The sequence below is a fragment of the Lepisma saccharinum genome, chromosome 24 (genome assembly GCF_977018435.1).
Source record: "Lepisma saccharinum chromosome 24, izLepSacc3.1, whole genome shotgun sequence".
Classification (NCBI taxonomy): Eukaryota; Metazoa; Arthropoda; class Insecta; order Zygentoma; family Lepismatidae; genus Lepisma; species Lepisma saccharinum.
This window is the reverse complement of record NC_139252.1, coordinates 18,172,497-18,191,991: the sequence shown is the minus strand read 5'-3', so window position 1 is coordinate 18,191,991 and position 19,495 is coordinate 18,172,497. Positions and strand designations below refer to the sequence as shown.

At 37.1% G+C, this 19,495-nt stretch overlaps 1 protein-coding gene across 1 annotated transcript in view; it reads left to right on the top strand.

Moving 5' to 3' along the window:
• The window catches only part of LOC145978436 (sodium-coupled monocarboxylate transporter 2-like), a 107,651-nt gene that overhangs the window by 60,245 nt on the left and 27,911 nt on the right, over positions 1-19,495 (top strand). The window contains exons 8-12 of the mRNA XM_083111076.1: positions 618-758; positions 2,130-2,238; positions 5,397-5,506; positions 13,792-13,975; positions 16,991-17,077. Coding sequence (XP_082967202.1) covers positions 618-758; positions 2,130-2,238; positions 5,397-5,506; positions 13,792-13,975; positions 16,991-17,077 — 631 coding nt within the window. The remainder of the gene's footprint in view (positions 1-617; positions 759-2,129; positions 2,239-5,396; positions 5,507-13,791; positions 13,976-16,990; positions 17,078-19,495) is intronic.

Here is a 19,495-nt window from a genome sequence, read left to right as displayed (position 1 = left end):
AATTTGTCAAATTAAGGCAGTTAGCATATTGCTGTTTTCTGAAAGGACTAGACGTAATGGGTAAAAATGGATTTCATTTTTTGAATCAGCATGCTAAAATTATTCAGAAATAACAGTCATCTGCGATACATCCAAACTCATGTCGACCGGTGTCATAGGCAAATTAATGTAAATATACAGTACCTACTCTTTGGTGTATGATAGTATACTGTAACTACGTGCGTCGTAACCATATGAGATTATGCTGCCACGACCTCATTTATAATTTATTTGCTGTTTATGCTAGAAAATATAACGATATTTAAAAATTCTATTGAAAGTATATAATTTATATGTAATATTCATAATGTAGATAGTTTTACTATTAGAAATGTTTGTCCAACTTTTGGGAATTATTGCATATATTGTATATATATTCATAAGTTTTGGGAGTCTATGCAGAATATATTTGTATTTTTCATATTTTGTGTTCGTTTTTTACCATTTTGGGCTAATCATATGGATGGAGATGAACGATGATATTGCCTATGGGACACTCACAAAGGAACAACCATGTACACCTATTTCCTAAAATCAGGGTTTTTAGTTACCGTCTTTATTGAATTATTTTCTTCCAGCATAAACCCGGACCCAACTGTCCGTCACTCGGTGTGGTCTGTAACCTTCGGCACGTACTTCCTGTGGCTTAGTTTGTGTGCCGTCAACCAGGGAATGGTTCAACGCTTCTTAGCACTGCCTTCGCTGCGGAAAGCAAAACTGTACGCATCATAATTATATATTATGAAAAGTCATGTTTTCATGTAGCTTATTTTATTCTTAGTACTACAGCGTGTCTACAAAAACATTCCGTGATTATAAACTACCACAAAATTTCAATTATGTATATTACGAAATTTATGCCGATACCATTCGAAAGAACAGCTCAAAGAATTTTAGCTGATGTGTAATTGTTGGCGTTAACTACAACAATAGATGGCATAACAATAAAAGGATGAAAAAATGAAAAGAAAAATTTATTTCGATTTTTAATGTGTTATGGTAAATGACATTGTTGTTAGAAGCAAATTGTGTAGAGTTAAACATCCCTAAATCCTAAGTGTCCAAAATCCATCTCGATGTTCGGAATTTTCTAAATGAGAAACTTGAAGGAAGATGGATTGGGCACTCCGGAAACAAAGATGCTGTGTTCTGAAAATGGCCACCGAGGTCCCCTGACTTGACTGTCTATGACTTCTTCTTATGGGTCACATAAAATATCTTGTATACGTATCTCCACTGCCTCAAGATCTGGAAGATCTGAAACGTCGTGTCATTGCCGCCATCGAAACCGTCACTGTAGATACGTTGGAACGCGTGTGGCATGAGTAGAATATCGCCTTCATGGTTGCAGCGTGATACGAGGAGCACACGTTAGCCCCGTCTAGTTGGCTGCACTTTTTGACACTCGGTACAGTGCAGGTGTATCCAGTGTCAGGGTGGTGCAAGGGTGGTGCAAGGGTGGTGCAAGGGTGGTGCAAGGAAATGACATTGAACCAACTAGACGGAAAGCGGTGTTCAAGTTCAGAATATTCAACAAATGCCTGTCTGTTGCTTTAAACGGTCATTTGAATAGTTAGCACGCACCACGTGACCATACACCATGCATATACCGGTCCGGAAGGTAGTGCAGACGGTGCAGACACCAACTACACTACTTGACTCGAAATCAACGAACTAGACCACTCAGTGTTGCACCGTGCAACAAACTAGACGCTTCGATGCAAAGAGAGTCAAATCGAGTCAAAAAGTGCAGCCAACTAGACGGGGCCACTGAGGTAGGTAGTTAAGTTTTAAAATTTTTGAGTTTCTGTTTCTAATGGCACAAATTTTATATAAATATGAGTACCGAGAGCGATGCTATATGTTTTTATAATCACGGAATGATTTTGTGGACACGCTGTATATGTCTATAAAAAGATTGAACAAAAACTACAAGAGAAACATAAATATTTTATCTACTTTTGACAAAAATACTTTAATATTAAATTTATACACTCCAGTAAACAAAAAAACAATGTTTATAAGAATAATATCACAAGTAAATTTACAAGGTACTATGACATCTTACAATTATATTTCTTCTCTTACAGAACGGTTGCAATTTTTTGCATTGGGTTTTTAGCGATCATACTGATGAGTTGCTACACTGGTTTACTCATATATGCCACTTACCACCAGTGTGATCCCCTCGTTACTAAGGTAATAATTTATTTTGACGGAAAAGCAGGTAATAGTGTACATTTTATTTAAAAAAATCTTGTTGAAATGATTGTATAGCTCCATCAGACATATATTGTTCCTACTTCCTGGGATTTAGTCAAATATGCTGAAAATGGTATAGTCTGTGATATTTTTCAAAAGATCCAGAGGAAAATAGAAAATCGCCTTTTCTCTTCATAACCGAATGAGAACAAACATTACCCACATTTTGTTCAACTGTAACAAGGCACGTATCTAGAAATATATTTCGGCGGGTGGGGAGGTTTGAATCAAGTGTCTCAGGAATAATAATAGTAATAATAATAATAATAGTAATAATAATAATAATAATAATAATAATAATATAAATGCTTAAATTAAAATCATTAAATTATACGCGTAATTAAATTAAATATTAATTATAAGATATAAATTAATTAATATTGTATTTTTATTATTCAGACATTATTAGAATAATTAAATCAAGAAGACTTAGGTGGGCAGGCCATGTGGCACGAATGGGAGAGGAAAGAGGAGTTTACAGGATTCTTGTTGGGAAACCTGATGGTAAGAGACCTGTAGGAAGGCCAAGACGAAGATGGAGGGACAACGTTGAGATGGACCTATAGAAAATCGGTAGGGATGGAAAAGAGTATATAGATCTTGCTCAAGATAGAGAAAGATGGAAGGCCTGTGTTGCTGCAGCCATGAACCTTCGGGTCTAAGAAGGCTAGAGAGTTAGTTAGTTAGTTAGTTAGTTAGTTAGTTAGTTAGTTAATTTGTATTATTCCATGAATAGGTAAATCGGCGATATAAGAATAGGAATACAACAGCACGTGTCCATTATCTAGCTTGCGTGTACTTAAGATCGGCAATGTTTGTACAGAATGAAGTGTCCTGGCAAGGAAGTTAATGTCAAATAGATAAGAACTGAATATATCTTGAATAATTTAAAAAGGATGTTGGATCCAGTTCAAGAAGAGTAAAGTTCTTTATTACTATTTTAGGCATATTACCGTTGGTAGTAATAGTAACCCGAAGCTCAACAGTCCTCGAAGGGCCTAGACCATCGTTTCTCAACAACTTGTGGGTCCCGAGGGAGCGCTTGGTGGGTCGCTAAGTTGGGCTCGAAAATGTATTTACGGTGTCTTAAAAACCTATTAAATTTAAATTACTAAGATATATTGTTTTAACAATTTAAATTCAACTCGTGCTGTACGTAGTCTAAACTCTACATTTTTGTTATTCGCGTTCTACCATTGCTTCTCATTGGCATCTCGGTAAAACATAACCGGTGTTTAGTTAGGTGTTAGACTAGAGTAAATTAGTCTTAAATTACATATTTACTTCTCTAGAATTAAGTATGTGTAATTTCTTTAAGCAAGCGTAAAAGAGGGTTTCTTAAATGATTGATTGATTGATTTAGTTTATTTTACTTCGCGTTTTGTGCCTCTTGGCTAATTTGCGAAGATGGGGATGAGTGATGAAATGGATGAATGGACATTCACAAACAACAAAGCCCGAACCCGGGACCCTTGGCGTCGTAGCGCAATGTGCTAACCACTCGGCCACAGGGTTCGGCCGGGCTTCTTAAAGTACTCAATGGGCCCGTTCCGAAAGTCGCACGCGTTTAACGCGTTAAACGAGTTATGGTAACTGACTGTCCCAAAAGTCGCATTCCGTGCGTTTCGTGCAAGAACGAGATTCACCAAACGCACGGGCCAGGAGGTTGGTTCGTTCGGTGAGAATCGTCTGCTTCTTGCAGACAAAGCGCGTGCTGATGGATTCAAACTGCACTAGTTCGGAAAATGTATTATAATTTTAACACAGAGTGATATGAAGCAACGTGCATAAGATGAGTATGACTTGACCGCTTTTAGAATGTGATTAAAACGAGTAAGAGTGTCCACAGTAGAGTTTATTTTTGCCATAAGGACATTCCTTCCGCTGACGCCATGCGGAAACTTTATCTAAACAAAACGCTGCGCCTGCGCTTTCGCCTAGAGTGTCCCATAAGTCTGTAAAATAACTGGTTTCACCAGATTCACGAGCCCAGTTATATTCGTTGAATGCGTTCGTTTCGTTAAGACTTTTGGAATGTACAAAATGTTAGCTTAAATATGATTATAAACTGGGTGCACACCCCTACAGGTAAGTCTGCCGGTGACCATGATTATGGGTCCCATTAAGTGTAATATCCTTCAAGCTGGGTCCCGGACTGAAAAAGGTGGAGAACCACTGGCCTCGGCCTATCTCCCGACTGCCAGTCTCCCTCCCGAGATGTGGAGACCTTCAACCAGTAATGGGGTGACGTGTTGTCAGCACGTCGAACGCCCAGCCGTTGTAGGAGATATCCGAGACCGGGTTTCGCTACTCACTCGTAGCTCCACAATTTCCTCACGATGGTGGGTTGCCACCGGTCTTATACAGAGGCTGAAAACGCAGGCGGACTAGAACCCATGCCTTCCCACAGTCGGAGCCTAAAGCACAGCATCTTAGACCGCACGGCCACGGAGGAGGACATTGAATATTTATGGAACAATGAAAAATGGTTATATCCAGTTGACGAAAAGTTAAATTCCTGATTAATATTTATACATATTATCATAAGTAGTAGTGTGCATATATCTTGTTTAGTACTGCCCTTCAAAGCCTCATAATCCCAATATAATCCTTGCTTTCCAATAAGTTTAGAAGAAATAAAAAAGGTAAAGTGCTCCCCTGTGCTTAGCACCACGCCATGAAGGCGTATAGGGGGTGTGGGGGTAACGCCCCACACTTTCTTGATCCGGTCGTGAGTGGGGGAGATGTGATCAGCATCACGCCCCTGACCGCCTTTAACCCCCAGGGTTTCCCCCAGGTACCCATGTTATTCGACGCTGGGTGGGAACCGGGGCCGCTTCCATCGTTAGAAAAGTTCCCGGATTTGAACCGGCCGGGGATCGAACCCGGGGCCTTTAGCATGGTAGTCAGACGTGTTACCGACTGAGCCACCGCGGCCAACCTAGAAGAAATAAATAAACATTGATTACACAACAAATGTTAAATAAGTACATTATCATTATTTAATTTTAGTTCTTGTTAAGTTTTCGGGGGATCCGGATCCGCTGCACCCCCTAAATGCGTCCTTGACTGTAACTATTTTATTTTTTCTTCAGCAAATCAAAGCAAGTGATCAGCTGCTCCCGTACTTTGTCATGGAGAAGGCAGGACACATTCGGGGTCTCCCTGGTCTCTTCGTGGCAGGGATATTCAGCGCTGCACTCAGGTTGGTTAGGACCAAGGCGGATTGATTTAAATCAAGATTTAAATAAATAATTCATATGTACATAAAGATTTTTGTAGAAAAGGCTACTTTTTGTGAAAGTACATTAATCTCGTAATCATTTAATGGTGTTCATTAGGCTCTAAGAAAAGAAAAGAAACGAAAGAAAATAGCTGTGCTGATGGGGTGAAGCTCATACGAAAGGAAATGTAATACGTAAACTGTAAATACAATGAAGTCCACACAGCAGAACCTTTAGTTCCAGAACCTAACTTGACTGAAGTTAAAGATGCTATTAAAAGGCTAAAGAATAACAAAGCACCTGGCATTGATTTAATACCAGCTGAGTTAATTAAATATGGTGGAAATTCATTAATATGTCAAATTTATAAATTAATTTGTTTAATATGGAATAAAGAAGAAATCCCTCAACAGTGGAAAGAATCCATAATTGTTCCTGTGTTTAAAAAAGTGATAAAATGAACTGTAATAATTACCGTGGAATTTCTCTACTCTCAACAACATATAAAATATTATCTAACATTCTTTTAACAAGACTAACCCCATATGCTAATGAAATTATAGGTGATTATCAATGTGGATTTAAACGTAACAGATCAACTACAGATCAAATTTTTCACATCAGACAGACACTTGAAAAAAAGTGGGAATATAATCAAAATGCATATGATTCGGTCAAAAGAGCTAAATTTATATAATTTAGCTCTTTTGACCGAATCATATGCATTTTGATTATATTCCCACTTTTTTTCAAGTGTCTGTCTGATGTGAAAAATTTGATCTGTAGTTGATCTGTTACGTTTAAATCCACATTGATAATCACCTATAATTTCATTAGCATATGGGGTTAGTCTTGTTAAAAGAATGTTAGATAATATTTTATATGTTGTTGAGAGTAGAGAAATTCCACGGTAATTATTACAGTTCATTTTATCACTCTAATATATTATATAGAGTTTGGAATACCTAAGGAGCTTGTTAGTATGATAAAAGTATGCACCAGTGAAACAGAAAGTAAAATTCGTGTGGGTATTAATATGTCTGACAAATTTACAATTCATGATGGGTTAAAACAAGGAGATGCATTATCTCCATTGCTCTTTAATTTTGCCTTAGAATATGCTGTTAGGAAGCTAAAAGAAACTAAAGAAGGACTGAAATTAAATGGTGTGACTCAGTTGTTAGCATATGCAGATGATGTAGACTTACTGGGGGATGATGTGAATACAATTAAGAATAATGCTAAAATATTTTTCAAAACTGCTAAAGAGATAGGTTTGGAAGTTAACAAAGATAAAACTAAATATATGCTTACAGGCCGAAACCAAGTGTTAGGTAATAATCAAAATCTAATTATTGATAACAACTCGTTTGAACCAGTTTCCAAATTCAAATACTTAGGAGTAATATTAACAAATGAAAATTATATTAAAGAGGAAATAAAAAGTAGGCTTAATTCAGGAAATGCATGTTACTTCTCTCTTCATAAACTTTTGTCTTCTCGTTTAATATCTAAGAAACTAAAAGTTAAAATATACAAAACCGTAATTTTGCCTGTAGTATTATATGGATGTGAAACTTGGTCCTTTACATTGAGAGAGGAACATAAATTGAGAGTATTTGAAAATAAGATCCTTAGGAAAATCTTTGGACCTAAAAGGGATGAGGAGACAGGCGAGTGGAGAAGGTTACATAATTTAGAACTACATAATTTGTATTCATGTCCAGATATTATTAGAATAATTAAATCAAGAAGACTTGTGTGGGCAGGCCATGTGGCACGAATGGGAGAGGAAAGAGGAGTTTACAGGATTCTTGTTGGGAAACCTGATGGTAAGAGACCTGTAGGAAGACCAAGACGAAGATGGAGGGACAACGTTGAGATGGACCTGTGTTGCTGCAGCCATGAACCTTTGGGTTTAAGAAGGCTAGGGAGTTAGAGTTAGTAAATACATTGAAATTTATCTTGATTTAAAATGCAATAATTTTTGTAGGAAATAATAGCTAATATTTTATGTAGAATATTATACAAAATACTAATCATGTTAAACCTTAAATAGCGTTAATATCATTAAACTGTAAATAATCATGGCAGCTTATATTTTGCAAACTATTAATAAAGAAATTTCCAAAATTCAGCTATAAAGACTATAACAATATTTTAAGTTACGATTACATAGATCATTCAGAATGTTGTATTTTCACTGGAAGAAAAGTTACTGAAATTGTTATAGTTTCATTAACACACTCAACAAACATTTCCATAGTAAATTCATATACACAGTATCAGAAACAGAAAAATGTATATTTGCACTTAATTTTAATTTTCTTTAATCAAAATCTTCAAATATCTTACAGGGTCGTTTTCTATATGTATGGTACCAAAAACACTAAAAGACAAGCAATCTATACGTCTTTGAATAGCAACAAAAAATAAGCATATTTTTCCGTGATATTTAACGTTTCAGGCAGAAGAAGCTGAAATTTCGATAGATCAACATGCAAAATTATCTTACAAATCGACTGAAAATTACTTTAACAAGGGTATATTTTTGGATTGCGAAGAGTCAGTCAGAAAATGGAGCATTCCACAGGCCCTTGCAGAAATGGGAATATTGAAGGGACAATAAAGTTTACAATTTCTTTTTTTTTTTTAAATATATTTTCTTACAAATGTAGCCTATTGTGTTTCCGGTACTTATTGAACAAACGAACAAAGTTAGTGTAATTTGCGTGACAGGTAAATGAATACAGTAGTCACAATTAATATACATAATCCCTGGTACACTGAAAAAAATTATTTCAGTATATTATTTTAAACCAAGAAGAAAAATGTTATTTCCGTATTATTTTAAACTAAGAATTGTTCAAAAATACTGTTTTTTAAAACAACGTTTGGCTTTAACTAAAAATAATAGCTCTCTACGCCCCTGGAACGATCCCCGTTTTCAATATACTGTGACAAGGTACAATTACTAGCAAGTTATGTTTGTGATCACTGATAACTACCATTAAGTCTTCGGTTCTTTCACGTCTCCTCGTGCTTCCATTTCGAGAATTATATACAGGGTGTCCTAGAAGTAAGGGGCCAACTGTGTGTGATTTATTGATCTAAGTATATTGAACTTGATACACAGAAATAGAAATGGAAATAGTTTGAAGGGACAGTATGATCAGTATTACCACATTGAGAGTTTAGTACGTAGTTCATAGCAAGTGTTCAAATAGAGCACCATTGCTTTCCAGACAATTATTAGCTCTGTGACGAACTGATAAGCACACTTTGGTACACCGATCCACAGGAAGCACATGATTCTACGACGTTACGTTTCAGTTCATCAATCTCGCAATATATCTCATTCTTCAGAACACCCCACGGGAAAAAGTCTGGAGTCGTAAGATCTGGAGAGCGAAGGGGGTATTCAGTTTTCCAATCCAACGATTAGGAAAATGTTCATTCAGCCAATTGCGTGCTAGGATGCTGTAGTGCGGTGGTGCCCCGTAGCGTTGGAACCACACATCATTAATGTTTTCTCAATTAACAGCACATGGGAGGAAGACTGTATAGAGCATCTCCCCATAACTTTCTTCTGCTGCTGTTCCTTGAAAAAAGAAGGCTTCGACGAGTCACGTTGCACAAATTGCAACTAACACATAAACTCCGAGAGTGTTCATTTCTTTCTCGATAATCTCATGAGGCTTAGAATGCGTCCAGTAAACGCTGATACAGTATGTCTGTTAACACGACAATTTATTTTAAAGGTTGCCTCATTAGTCAAAAAGATGTTGTATGGAAAGTGTCTTCTTCTTCACATTTTCTAATAAACCATTTACAAAATTGAACTCTTCTGTCCGGATCATCGTCTGAGATAGCATTACTATCACATACATCATACAACAACAACAAAGCAAACAACACGAATAAAACATATTGCACAACACTAGAACTGAGATACGACAATGTAATCTCTTTATGCTAAGCCTTGACTACCAAAAGAAAGTAAACTGTCCTTGCCTTCCCCCCTAGTGTCGTCACCCAATTTTCGCCAATGTCTATTTTTAAAGAATGGAATAATTCATGAATTGTTGTTTCCACATCTCATAACAATCCCTATATCTCATGCCTGTCTCATTCAATTTTTATGCCGTTATGAAAATTTATTCTGATTTCTTATTTTTAAATTGAAAACAATACAATCCAGTAATATAAGTTAGAGTGCATTACACATAAATTTGCCGTTGCGTAGAAACGAATTTTCGTTTCGTCTCCCTCTCTCTTAGCATCACGTGTGCTACCCTGCTCGAAAACCTTCGCTATTGTTGCCATATTGTCATTCCATTCCTGGACACACTCTTTCAAACATCATTGAAAACAATTGAATAGCGCTCCAGCTCGCGGTTCCCACCGTTCGGCAGGGACGGTAATGTGGCAATATAGCACGGCGTAGTGGTTGCTTCTTTTATGCAGTGCATGTTCATTGGCTAGCTAGTAACTAGTGTTGCCAACTGTAATAATGTAGCACTATTTCTGTCACGGAAGGGGAGAGGCAGGTAAAGTGGCGGTGAGTTTTGTTGGATTGGAAGCACCATATTTTTATTTTATACTAAGTATTTGACCGGTTTGACGTTGTGTGCGTGTATTGCGTGTGTTTATGTAAAAGTGTGTGTTTGCTAATGAACGTTAAATTCCATAATGTCTCCAGTTCTGTCGAAGTTGAAATCAAAAACCTTGCATAGCCAAGCTCGGAAAATTCTAAGCAACTTGCACGAGTTCATGAAGGAGGAAGCCAGTCATGGTGTTAGCATCCCAATAACTTTAATAAATACTTACTTTTACATATTTAAGGAAAATATACTTAATTTTACATATTTCAACAGGTTTAATTCACAAATTGTTCATATTTCATAATTTTAGAATTATTCAAAATAAATAAATTATGTGGCTCCAACATCATTTCAACTCTGGCTCCGGCATGTGTTCTTGTAGAAATTGCATAGAGGAGGCTGTCATTATTGCTGCTTAATTCGATACAGTGGCGTACGCAAGGGGGGTTACGGGGTTTAACCCCCCCCCCTTGAGCTTGTGAAATATTATGAAAAATGCTGTGGAAAAAAAAATTAAATGGTGAATTTACCACAGTCAAAGATCTGGGGCAATACTATTACTATTACTACATCTACTACTACTACTACTACTACTACTACTACTACTACTACTACTACTACTACTACTACTACTACTACCACTAATAATAATAATAATAATAATTTGAATAATTATTTATATGTAGCATGGGGAAAAGCACAGCATTCCAAGCACACGCGTCTTTCAGAGTGATGCCTTGAAAATAAGCACAAGTTCTTGAAAGTGAAATATGAGGGTAACTATGATTTAAAAGAGAAATAAAATGTTTTGTATTTCAGTTGCAACAATGTTCAATACTCTGGCGTACGCAGTTTTGGGGGGGGGAGGGGGCGGAATAGTAAATGTGGATAACACATGGCTTCGTTTTGGAGGGCAGGATGCATAATAAAATATTTCGTATTTTTGAAGCTTTTCAGTCTATTAAAATTGTATTCAAAGACAAAAATGGTAATCGGGACTCACTTTAAAAGAGGTTTCATATTTATACATTTTGATTTTTTAAAGTTCTTAACGGATTTTTATTTCAAAATTCTGATTTTCTCAAAATTTTGGTAGGGGCTGTAGCATCATCGGTAGAGGCATGCATATTTCGTTTTTGACAAAAAGAAAACGAAATTTGAAATAACACATTGCAATGTTAATTTTTAAGGTTTGTGAAAGGTGTGAGGTGCATTTTCCTACCCTGTTTTGTCACGAAATGATGCGAAATGAACTGCAAAATGCGAAATAGACTCTTAAACACGAAATTTACCTTTTATATACCTACGCGACACTTTCTGAAGTCTGAAGTATCCTGTGTGTTATGCAATTCACGGAAAATTGATTAATTTTGCTGTAAATATTTGAAAAGCAAAAATGGACTGCTCTATACAGGAATAAAACTTCGTAGTGAACAATTTTGGTATTTTGGGAGGGGTGCCAGATCCGAAAGTTTGGAAATAGATAAGATCCGAAATGCCATTAAGGCAGTGTTTCTCAAACTTTTTGCCTGAGAGTCCCCCTTGACATAACTGAATATTTCTGTGTACCCGTTATTAGGGCCGTTATTTAAAGATTATATATATATAGTTGGGTCATTCCATGTCAAATGATTTGACTCAAATCAACACAATTTCTCAAAAAGTGAAAATTTTACAAGAACAGTGAGACAATCCAGATGTGAATTATCGGGGACATTTATGCGGGGAAGAAGCCGGAAAAATTTCAACCAATTTCGGGAATCTCATCCGGATCTCCCGCGTGGTTGTCAGATGCTCTACCGACCAGACCACCGCAGCTTCTTGGATGAGTTCCATACTTTAATTATTTCAATTTATTTTAATATATTTTCTTGTTTTATAGATTTTCTTCACCCTTAAAATGTCTCACCTCGTTGACCAGACAAAAAACAACAAAAACAAAAAAATGCTCCCACGATTTGATAAAAATTGAATGATTAGAAAGTAATTTCTTTCTATTGTTTTCATAAATGGTATAGTTATGTAGATCTCTACTACATATTAGTAGTAGTGGTATTAGCAGTATTATTAGTAGTAATTCAGCTAATTAATTAATTATAAGTATTATTAATTAATTGTGATTATTATTATTTAATTAAAGTATAATAAATCAAAGGTAATGTGAATTTGGAGAAAGTTTTAGAAATAACCCCCCCTTGACGAAATCCTGCGTACGCTACTGATGCGATACATATTGTTTTCTGTGTTAAAATTGCCATGCTTTGATGGGTGACCAAGTTCATAGCAGGGCCGGCGGAAGGGGAGGGCGAACCGTGCCATCGCCCAGAGTGACAAAATTTGAAGAGAAGAAAAAAATAAGCCTATTGAAAACTGTGATCGAGCGAGATATTCTTTTGCGCTGAATAGTATTGAAATAGCATAAGAAGTCTCATTATTTATTTTATATTTTGATGTTTTAGTTAGGAATATATTGATTTTCAATTTTCCGTTGCTGCGTAATGACCGGGGGGGGGGGGGGTCGAAATAGAGCGGCATCTGCCGCCACCTCCCAGGGAGGCAAAATGACTAGCGCCGGCCCTGGTTCATAACAAAAGAAAAAGCCGCGCAGCTTATCGTCTAGTGGCAGTATATGTACTTGTTATTGTTGTGGAAGCCGGCATCCTTTGTAAATGTACAACAAAGGCAACCGACTGTCGCCGATCTCAGAGAGAAAATAATAATACTGCTTGAGGAGGAGTGTTATGGTGCAATTGTAGCGGTTTAACACGTTGGCATGTTATTATCTGCCGTTGCAGTTCCATACCAGTGTATACGGGTTTTGGGAGTGAAAAGTTAGAACGCCACCAGTGCATTAATGCAATGAAAAATAATATATATATATTTTTTATTTTGTTTGAAATCACTCAAATAAGGAATCGTATGAAGAAGTCTTCTTTGCAGCATTTTTGGTAATTTTACTTATGGGTTAGTTCATATTTTGCGAATTTTTAGTCCATATGTATGTAGCTACATACAAAGCCACTTGTTAGTACATATTAATCCTAGTCCTGGTATAATGCATGACGTTTAAAACTCAACGTTAGATAGACCTGAATTCTCTAATTTTATTGTTGTACGTAACAGCTGTGCATCGGCGCACTGCAGCGATTTTTCTATCTGCTCCATTAGCAACACTGCTTCTTTAGTTGTTTCGCGCATCGCACGGCAGAAATATCTGCGCTGGACTCTACTATTTTATTTTTTGAAAACACAACCAAATCCGATCCATTTCTTTTCTTTAGTGCGGGTAGTAGGGTGTCGCACGGGAAATATGTCATGTCAACTGCGGTGGGGACTCAGAAAGTCTAGGAACCCCTAGGTTTGCATCCTAGAAACAGTATTTTCTTATTAATGGTTTTAATTTTTCCGGCGACACATTCTTTACGGTTCCGTGTGAGTAATTCAATTTAATTTACGAATCATGGAAATTACTATCACTAAACTAAATTACTAACATTTTTATATCGTTTTAAAAATGTGAAATTCATACGAAAAAAAAATAGAAAGGGTATACAGGATCCGTAGAAATTAAGGAAAATTATTAGTCCAGATCTTCACGTTTATATTTTGTTTTTCTAACGTCTACCTACAATAATTTCTGAGTACACTCACTGTTGTTGCAGCACTATGTCTACCAGCCTTAACGCGGTGTCTGGCTGCATATATGAAGACTTCATCAAATCGTGTCTGAGGCAGCCCTTGCCAGACTCCAGGGCCAGTCTAATTATGAAGTGCTTGGTGGTGGCCCTCGGGTTCCTCTGCGTGGGACTTGTGTTCGTGGTGGAACGCTTGGGAGGAATATTGCAGGTAAGTTATACACGATGTTTCACTCGCTCTCGGCCCGTGATTTTCTCTTATGAAAGTCAAACTATTGGTCATAATGTAATGCAATTTTCCACGCCATATTTTGTAGAATGAGAAGCATGAGGACGTCACAGCGAGTCGTGGGCCTCTCCATGTTACAGAAGGAGCCAACACTTCAGGAGTTACAGCGTATTGTACTATGACAACGAACCACTGATTGTAAGCACGAAGTTGCAAACGAACCCGAACAAACACGAACCACTATCAGGTGCGTCACAACAGCAGAGCTAGGAACTCAGACTGAAAGATTGTTGAGTTGTTGTTTTATGCCCACTTTATGCACAGATAATTACACTTGACTTGCCGTTCCTTCACACACCGCCAGTGGATAATGTTCTCAGCTTGACGGCCAACACGGTCGATATCCGTCTAGCAGAAGACTAGGTTTACTCTTGTAAGTGGTGATTACTTCTATTTGAAAAAACTACACAAAAACAAAGCGCTCTAAACCACGACTTTCTCACTGCAAATTCTTTGCAAGAATGAACTCACTTTACAAATTTCAATCTCCTCCTTGCCTGCACTTTGGATATGCTAGGGTGACTCAGTTATGTGACCTTCATGTGCGCTCCATAAATGGCTTCTCTTCTGTGTGCCATCCAAATACCGTGCGCTCCATACACGTGCACTCGACACACGTAATCCAAGGAGCTCAGTATTGTGAGTGATTCCAAAACACGATACGAGAGGATGAGGAGTTCGTAGTGGAAATTGTTTGGGCCTGATGAAACACGGTATGAATTGAACGGAACATTGAACCGACATAATTGTGCATATTGGGCTCCAAAAATCCACACGCTCATGTAGAAAAGGAAGTCGATTTACCGAGCTTCAACGTCTGGTGTCGACTCGTCTTCATTCTCTGCATGTAATCATCTTGAGATGAAACCTTTCCATTTTAAGAATCTATTGTATGCTTGTTCTGCTAACTGCTATCTCACATTGTTTGGTAGATCTTATGTGACGAGCGCTTAAACTGTTGCAACAAAACAGCAGAAGAAGCAGAACTTGTTGCTGTGCGAGGCATACCAATTTGTGCTTGTGCAATCACACGCAGTACCATTAGTTCCAAATTTATCACAAATGCTTGCAATTGTTGGAGATTCTGCTGCATATCCTCCCCCCCCCCCCACACACACACATCCGTTGACGTTGTTATCGAATTGCAAATACTATTAAAATATGTTCTTGGGCCTGACACACATATCATCTCTTGAAGTGTGTATACATATTTTTGGCACATCCTGTATATTGATAAGTTTGAGGGAGACAAATGTAAGACGTTCTTCTATCAAAACATTTAAAACTGACACAGTGGTACCTTGCATAACGAACGCCTCGCACAGTAAATGTCCAGCATAACCAACGCACGGGTCGCAAAATGAGTGTAGTGTGGAAAACGATAAGGTTCTATGTACTGGAGTATTTGCACTTTTTATTTACCGTCGCTTTCTTCCGCTTCAAAAAGCCCTGGCCTTTTGCACTCTCTTCGAAGATTGATTGATTGATTGATAATCTCTACCTCCTTCTTTACTTTCAATTTATAATCTCAACCGCACAAAGAGAAATTCTACATAATTATAGCAGCCACAGTAATCAACAAAATTTATTCAATCAAAATCTCATTTGTGAAGTTTCTGACTGTTTGCCGTGGCCACTTCCCATGCAGTGAATATTTTGCCAGTGGAGAAATCTTGAAAGAAGCCGGAACCAGAATGAAATGAAACAGGTGGTGCCCTTTCGCAGCGGTCACGAAGGGGAGGGGGTGGTGAAGGCAAGTGGGAGACATGGTGGCAAGTCTTTCCACCATGGGGGGAAGTCCTCTGCCCCCCGGCCTGTGCTCTTCGTCTAGTTTAGGACACAATTGCTAGTTCCCTGATATGTCGCTAGGTGTCTCTGTATCGCGCCGGGGCAGGAAAACTTTTTTCATGCCAACCTCCAGGCCACTCTTAAGGAAGGGCCAATTGAGCGATTTTTGAATTTTCTCGGCCTTTTGGGACGATTTCATGGGGAGTCGTAATCGGGCATTTTTCGCCTTCGGGGCTTCCTTCATGGAGAATATTTATGTCAGTGAGTCAGTGGGATTGGGGCTATATATATATATTGGATAAGACAGATAAAAAGCCAAATGAAGGACTCGAGTGTAAAACATGGTAAGTGACATTTTGGTCATTTTTTAGTTACAAAGTAAAACGTGCCATCCTTCAATTTTCGAGTGAAATTGCCATGTCATACAATTTGCATTGGCCTCAGTGAAGCCTTGTGAAATTCGTAAACACAACACGAAAACAATTTATCCACAGTATACCTTCTAATAATATTTTTTCTTAATGAATTCAGAAATGACCAAAATGTCACTTACGATGTTTTACACCTGAACCCTTCAAATATCAACTTTAAATTTAGGATTCAGTCGATTAACATTTATTTACATTTTCATACAGTTCCTGAGGCAAATATGAGAAGATATTCTCCTTACAAGCACAATTGACGATTTTACAATATGTAGGGTTAAGCATTCTGAATTCTGTCGTGCATAAATAGAACTGTGAAACTCCCCCCCCCCCCAACACACACACTCAAGAGCGGACTGAAGGGGCTACAATACCTTCAAATATACGAGTGAAAAAATATTGAGGGAAAATTTGAACAATTTATAGAAATAGACATATCTTTAAAAGTATGATAAATAAAGTTTATTGAAATCAATCGAAATACTTCCTGAACAGAATTACACAAACCGATGAACATCACATTTATTTATTATTGAATTAACTGATTTCAATAACATGTTCCTTATTAACTCATTATAAACAATGAAGTTACTAATATGAATTTATTTGTAGAAATGTGTTCAACATATGACTTTTAAGTGAAGTATATTTGTGTAATGTAAATAAAGGACAATTGATAATGTACATATTTGACGTACATTGAATTAATATTATTTACTTTCAGATCTGTGACAGCCTGAACGGGATTACTGCTGGTCCTATGCTTGGTTTATTTACACTTGGAATGCTCTTCCCATGGGCGAATTCTAAAGTAAGTTATTTCAACACCAATTATCAAGCATAAGGTTAACAATCGGAGGCCGGATTATGCACAAAAGACCTATTGCCAAGGATGAACTACCTCATTACATATTACGTTATATTCAACTTTACTGTTACATCACAGACAAACTTGAAAAACAATTTCCCTATATTTCGTTTGTTACTTCCTATTCTCAGTCGAATCAAGTTTTCAATTTACTCTAGACAAAACCCAACGAATTGTAGAAGTTACATTCTTTAACATTACTAATTTCATTGTGCGATTTAATGCGATATGCCATCCCACCCTCTGGTTATGAACTACACATCCAGAAATAATTATTTCTCACATTCCGGATATGTAAATTGTATTATTTACTATATCATGCTTATAGAGTTGCAGTTCAGTTCAGTTAATTTTAGAGCCTAATAGTTATACACAAAATATATCGTTAAGCATTTTTTATGTATAATTCTGCTCATTAATTGTGGGTAACACTGACACGTTTCTGTCCATTCTTATTTTGTTTTTGAGTTGCCAACTATACGCTATTGAACTTTAAAAAATACATACAATCTGAATGCAGAAAACTTTGATTTTTGTTCAATATACTACGATTGTTTATAAAGAATGTCTCAGAAATATTTTCGTTTTTGAAACTATTAAAGTGAATACTTAATATTTTTGTATAAAGATAAATGTATTACCAAAAGAAAGCTTAAACATTAAACTTGTATTTGTGGGTGGGACAGAGTATTGAACAAATTATGACCGTTCATGTTTTTGCATTCAATTATTCTTGAACTAAAGTTTTCGATCACTCGCTGAAGCATTGCACGAGAAATAGCATTGATTTCATCTGTAATTCCTTGCTTCAATTCTCTCAAATTTTGTGTCACTGGGGTCTATACCTTACTCTTAAGGTAACCCCACAAGAAAAAATCTGCTGGTGTCAAATCGGGGCTTCTCGGTGGCCAGTTAATGTCCCCTCTGTGATGGATGACCCTTTCTGGGAATAACTGATGAAGAACATTCAGTGAATCATTGATGACGTGAGAAGTGGTTGGAAAAACATGTTTCTGTTGTAGCCATCATGGTTATGAATTGCAGGAGTTAAAAAAGTCCTAATCATTTGGCAGTAGCGCTCAGAAGTTATAGTTTGAGCATTACCATGATCATCTTCAAAAGAATAAGGGCCAACGGCACAAACGGTCAACGTTCCTGTTCGATCTTAATGACCTTGGACATCAGTTTACTCGTCATACTGCTTCCAAACTTTCTCACCCAATATTTAATTAAATTTGCGCTTGGGACGTCTCTCATTTCTGCCAGGTTATAATGATGCCGGTACAAACGACGCACAATAACCTAAGAATCATTATTTTTATAAAACGCACGAACACAAAAAGCACGTTGCTGCCCCTTAAAGCACTCCATGGCAACTAAATATTAACAATGTTGCCAAGCGTTTGCGATCTATCTCATTTCTCGGTAATGTGCAAAGAGGGCGGATTCAAAAATGAAAATATTTCTGAAACACCCCTTATAATGTTACAATAGGCAAAAGTCAGTTAATCAGTTAAAATGTGTTATTAATGCTAACCAGTTTTAATTATTACTCCAATCTTATTCACGTTAGCAATGAAAATAAATATACTTCCTTCTTTTTCTAATCTATATGTCACTGAAAATATTAATTCTCTTAGAGTTGGATTTTAGCCATTAATTAGTATGATGTTGATCTGCGATCTACTTGATACAGAAAATTAGAAATTTGGTCTTCAGTTGTAAGCATATGTAGTAAAAAATAGTACTGCATGCCAGTTTTAAATTAAAGAAAACGCATTACACGAATAATTTTTCATCGAGCTATTGGTAAACATCTGAGAGCTTATTAAGATAGTAAAACAATATGTTCACCCCCCCCCCCCCCCCCCCGCGGTAGAGTGGATGGTATAAGAGACACAGATTTGAATTCCAGCCTGCGCAGGGATAGAACGGATGAGCGTACCTTCATCAATTTCATCATATCGTCACTCATCCTCATCCTAGCTACAAGTGATAGACAATCGTCGCTAAGTAATAACAATCAAATCAGACCATGGTAATTACGCCTTTTTAATGTGTATTCGCCTGCGCTTTCTTGTCAATTCTGACATTTTAATGGATACCTGATATGAAATCCTGGGGAGGACTCTCGTTACCAGTGGCGAAACGATGTGAACAAAAACAGGAAACCAGGGGATCCCAGGTTCGATACCTGTCGGAGACACATAGTGGTTCGGATCCCCCTTTAAGCTGTAGGTCGAGTTCGAATTATCTTATCTTTAATAAGGTAGATTTTAAACAAAAACTCTCAAGTGTAGGAAACCATCGAAGGTACGTCGAAATTCCCGTTATACATAACGCCTGTCGCCTCCTAACTTC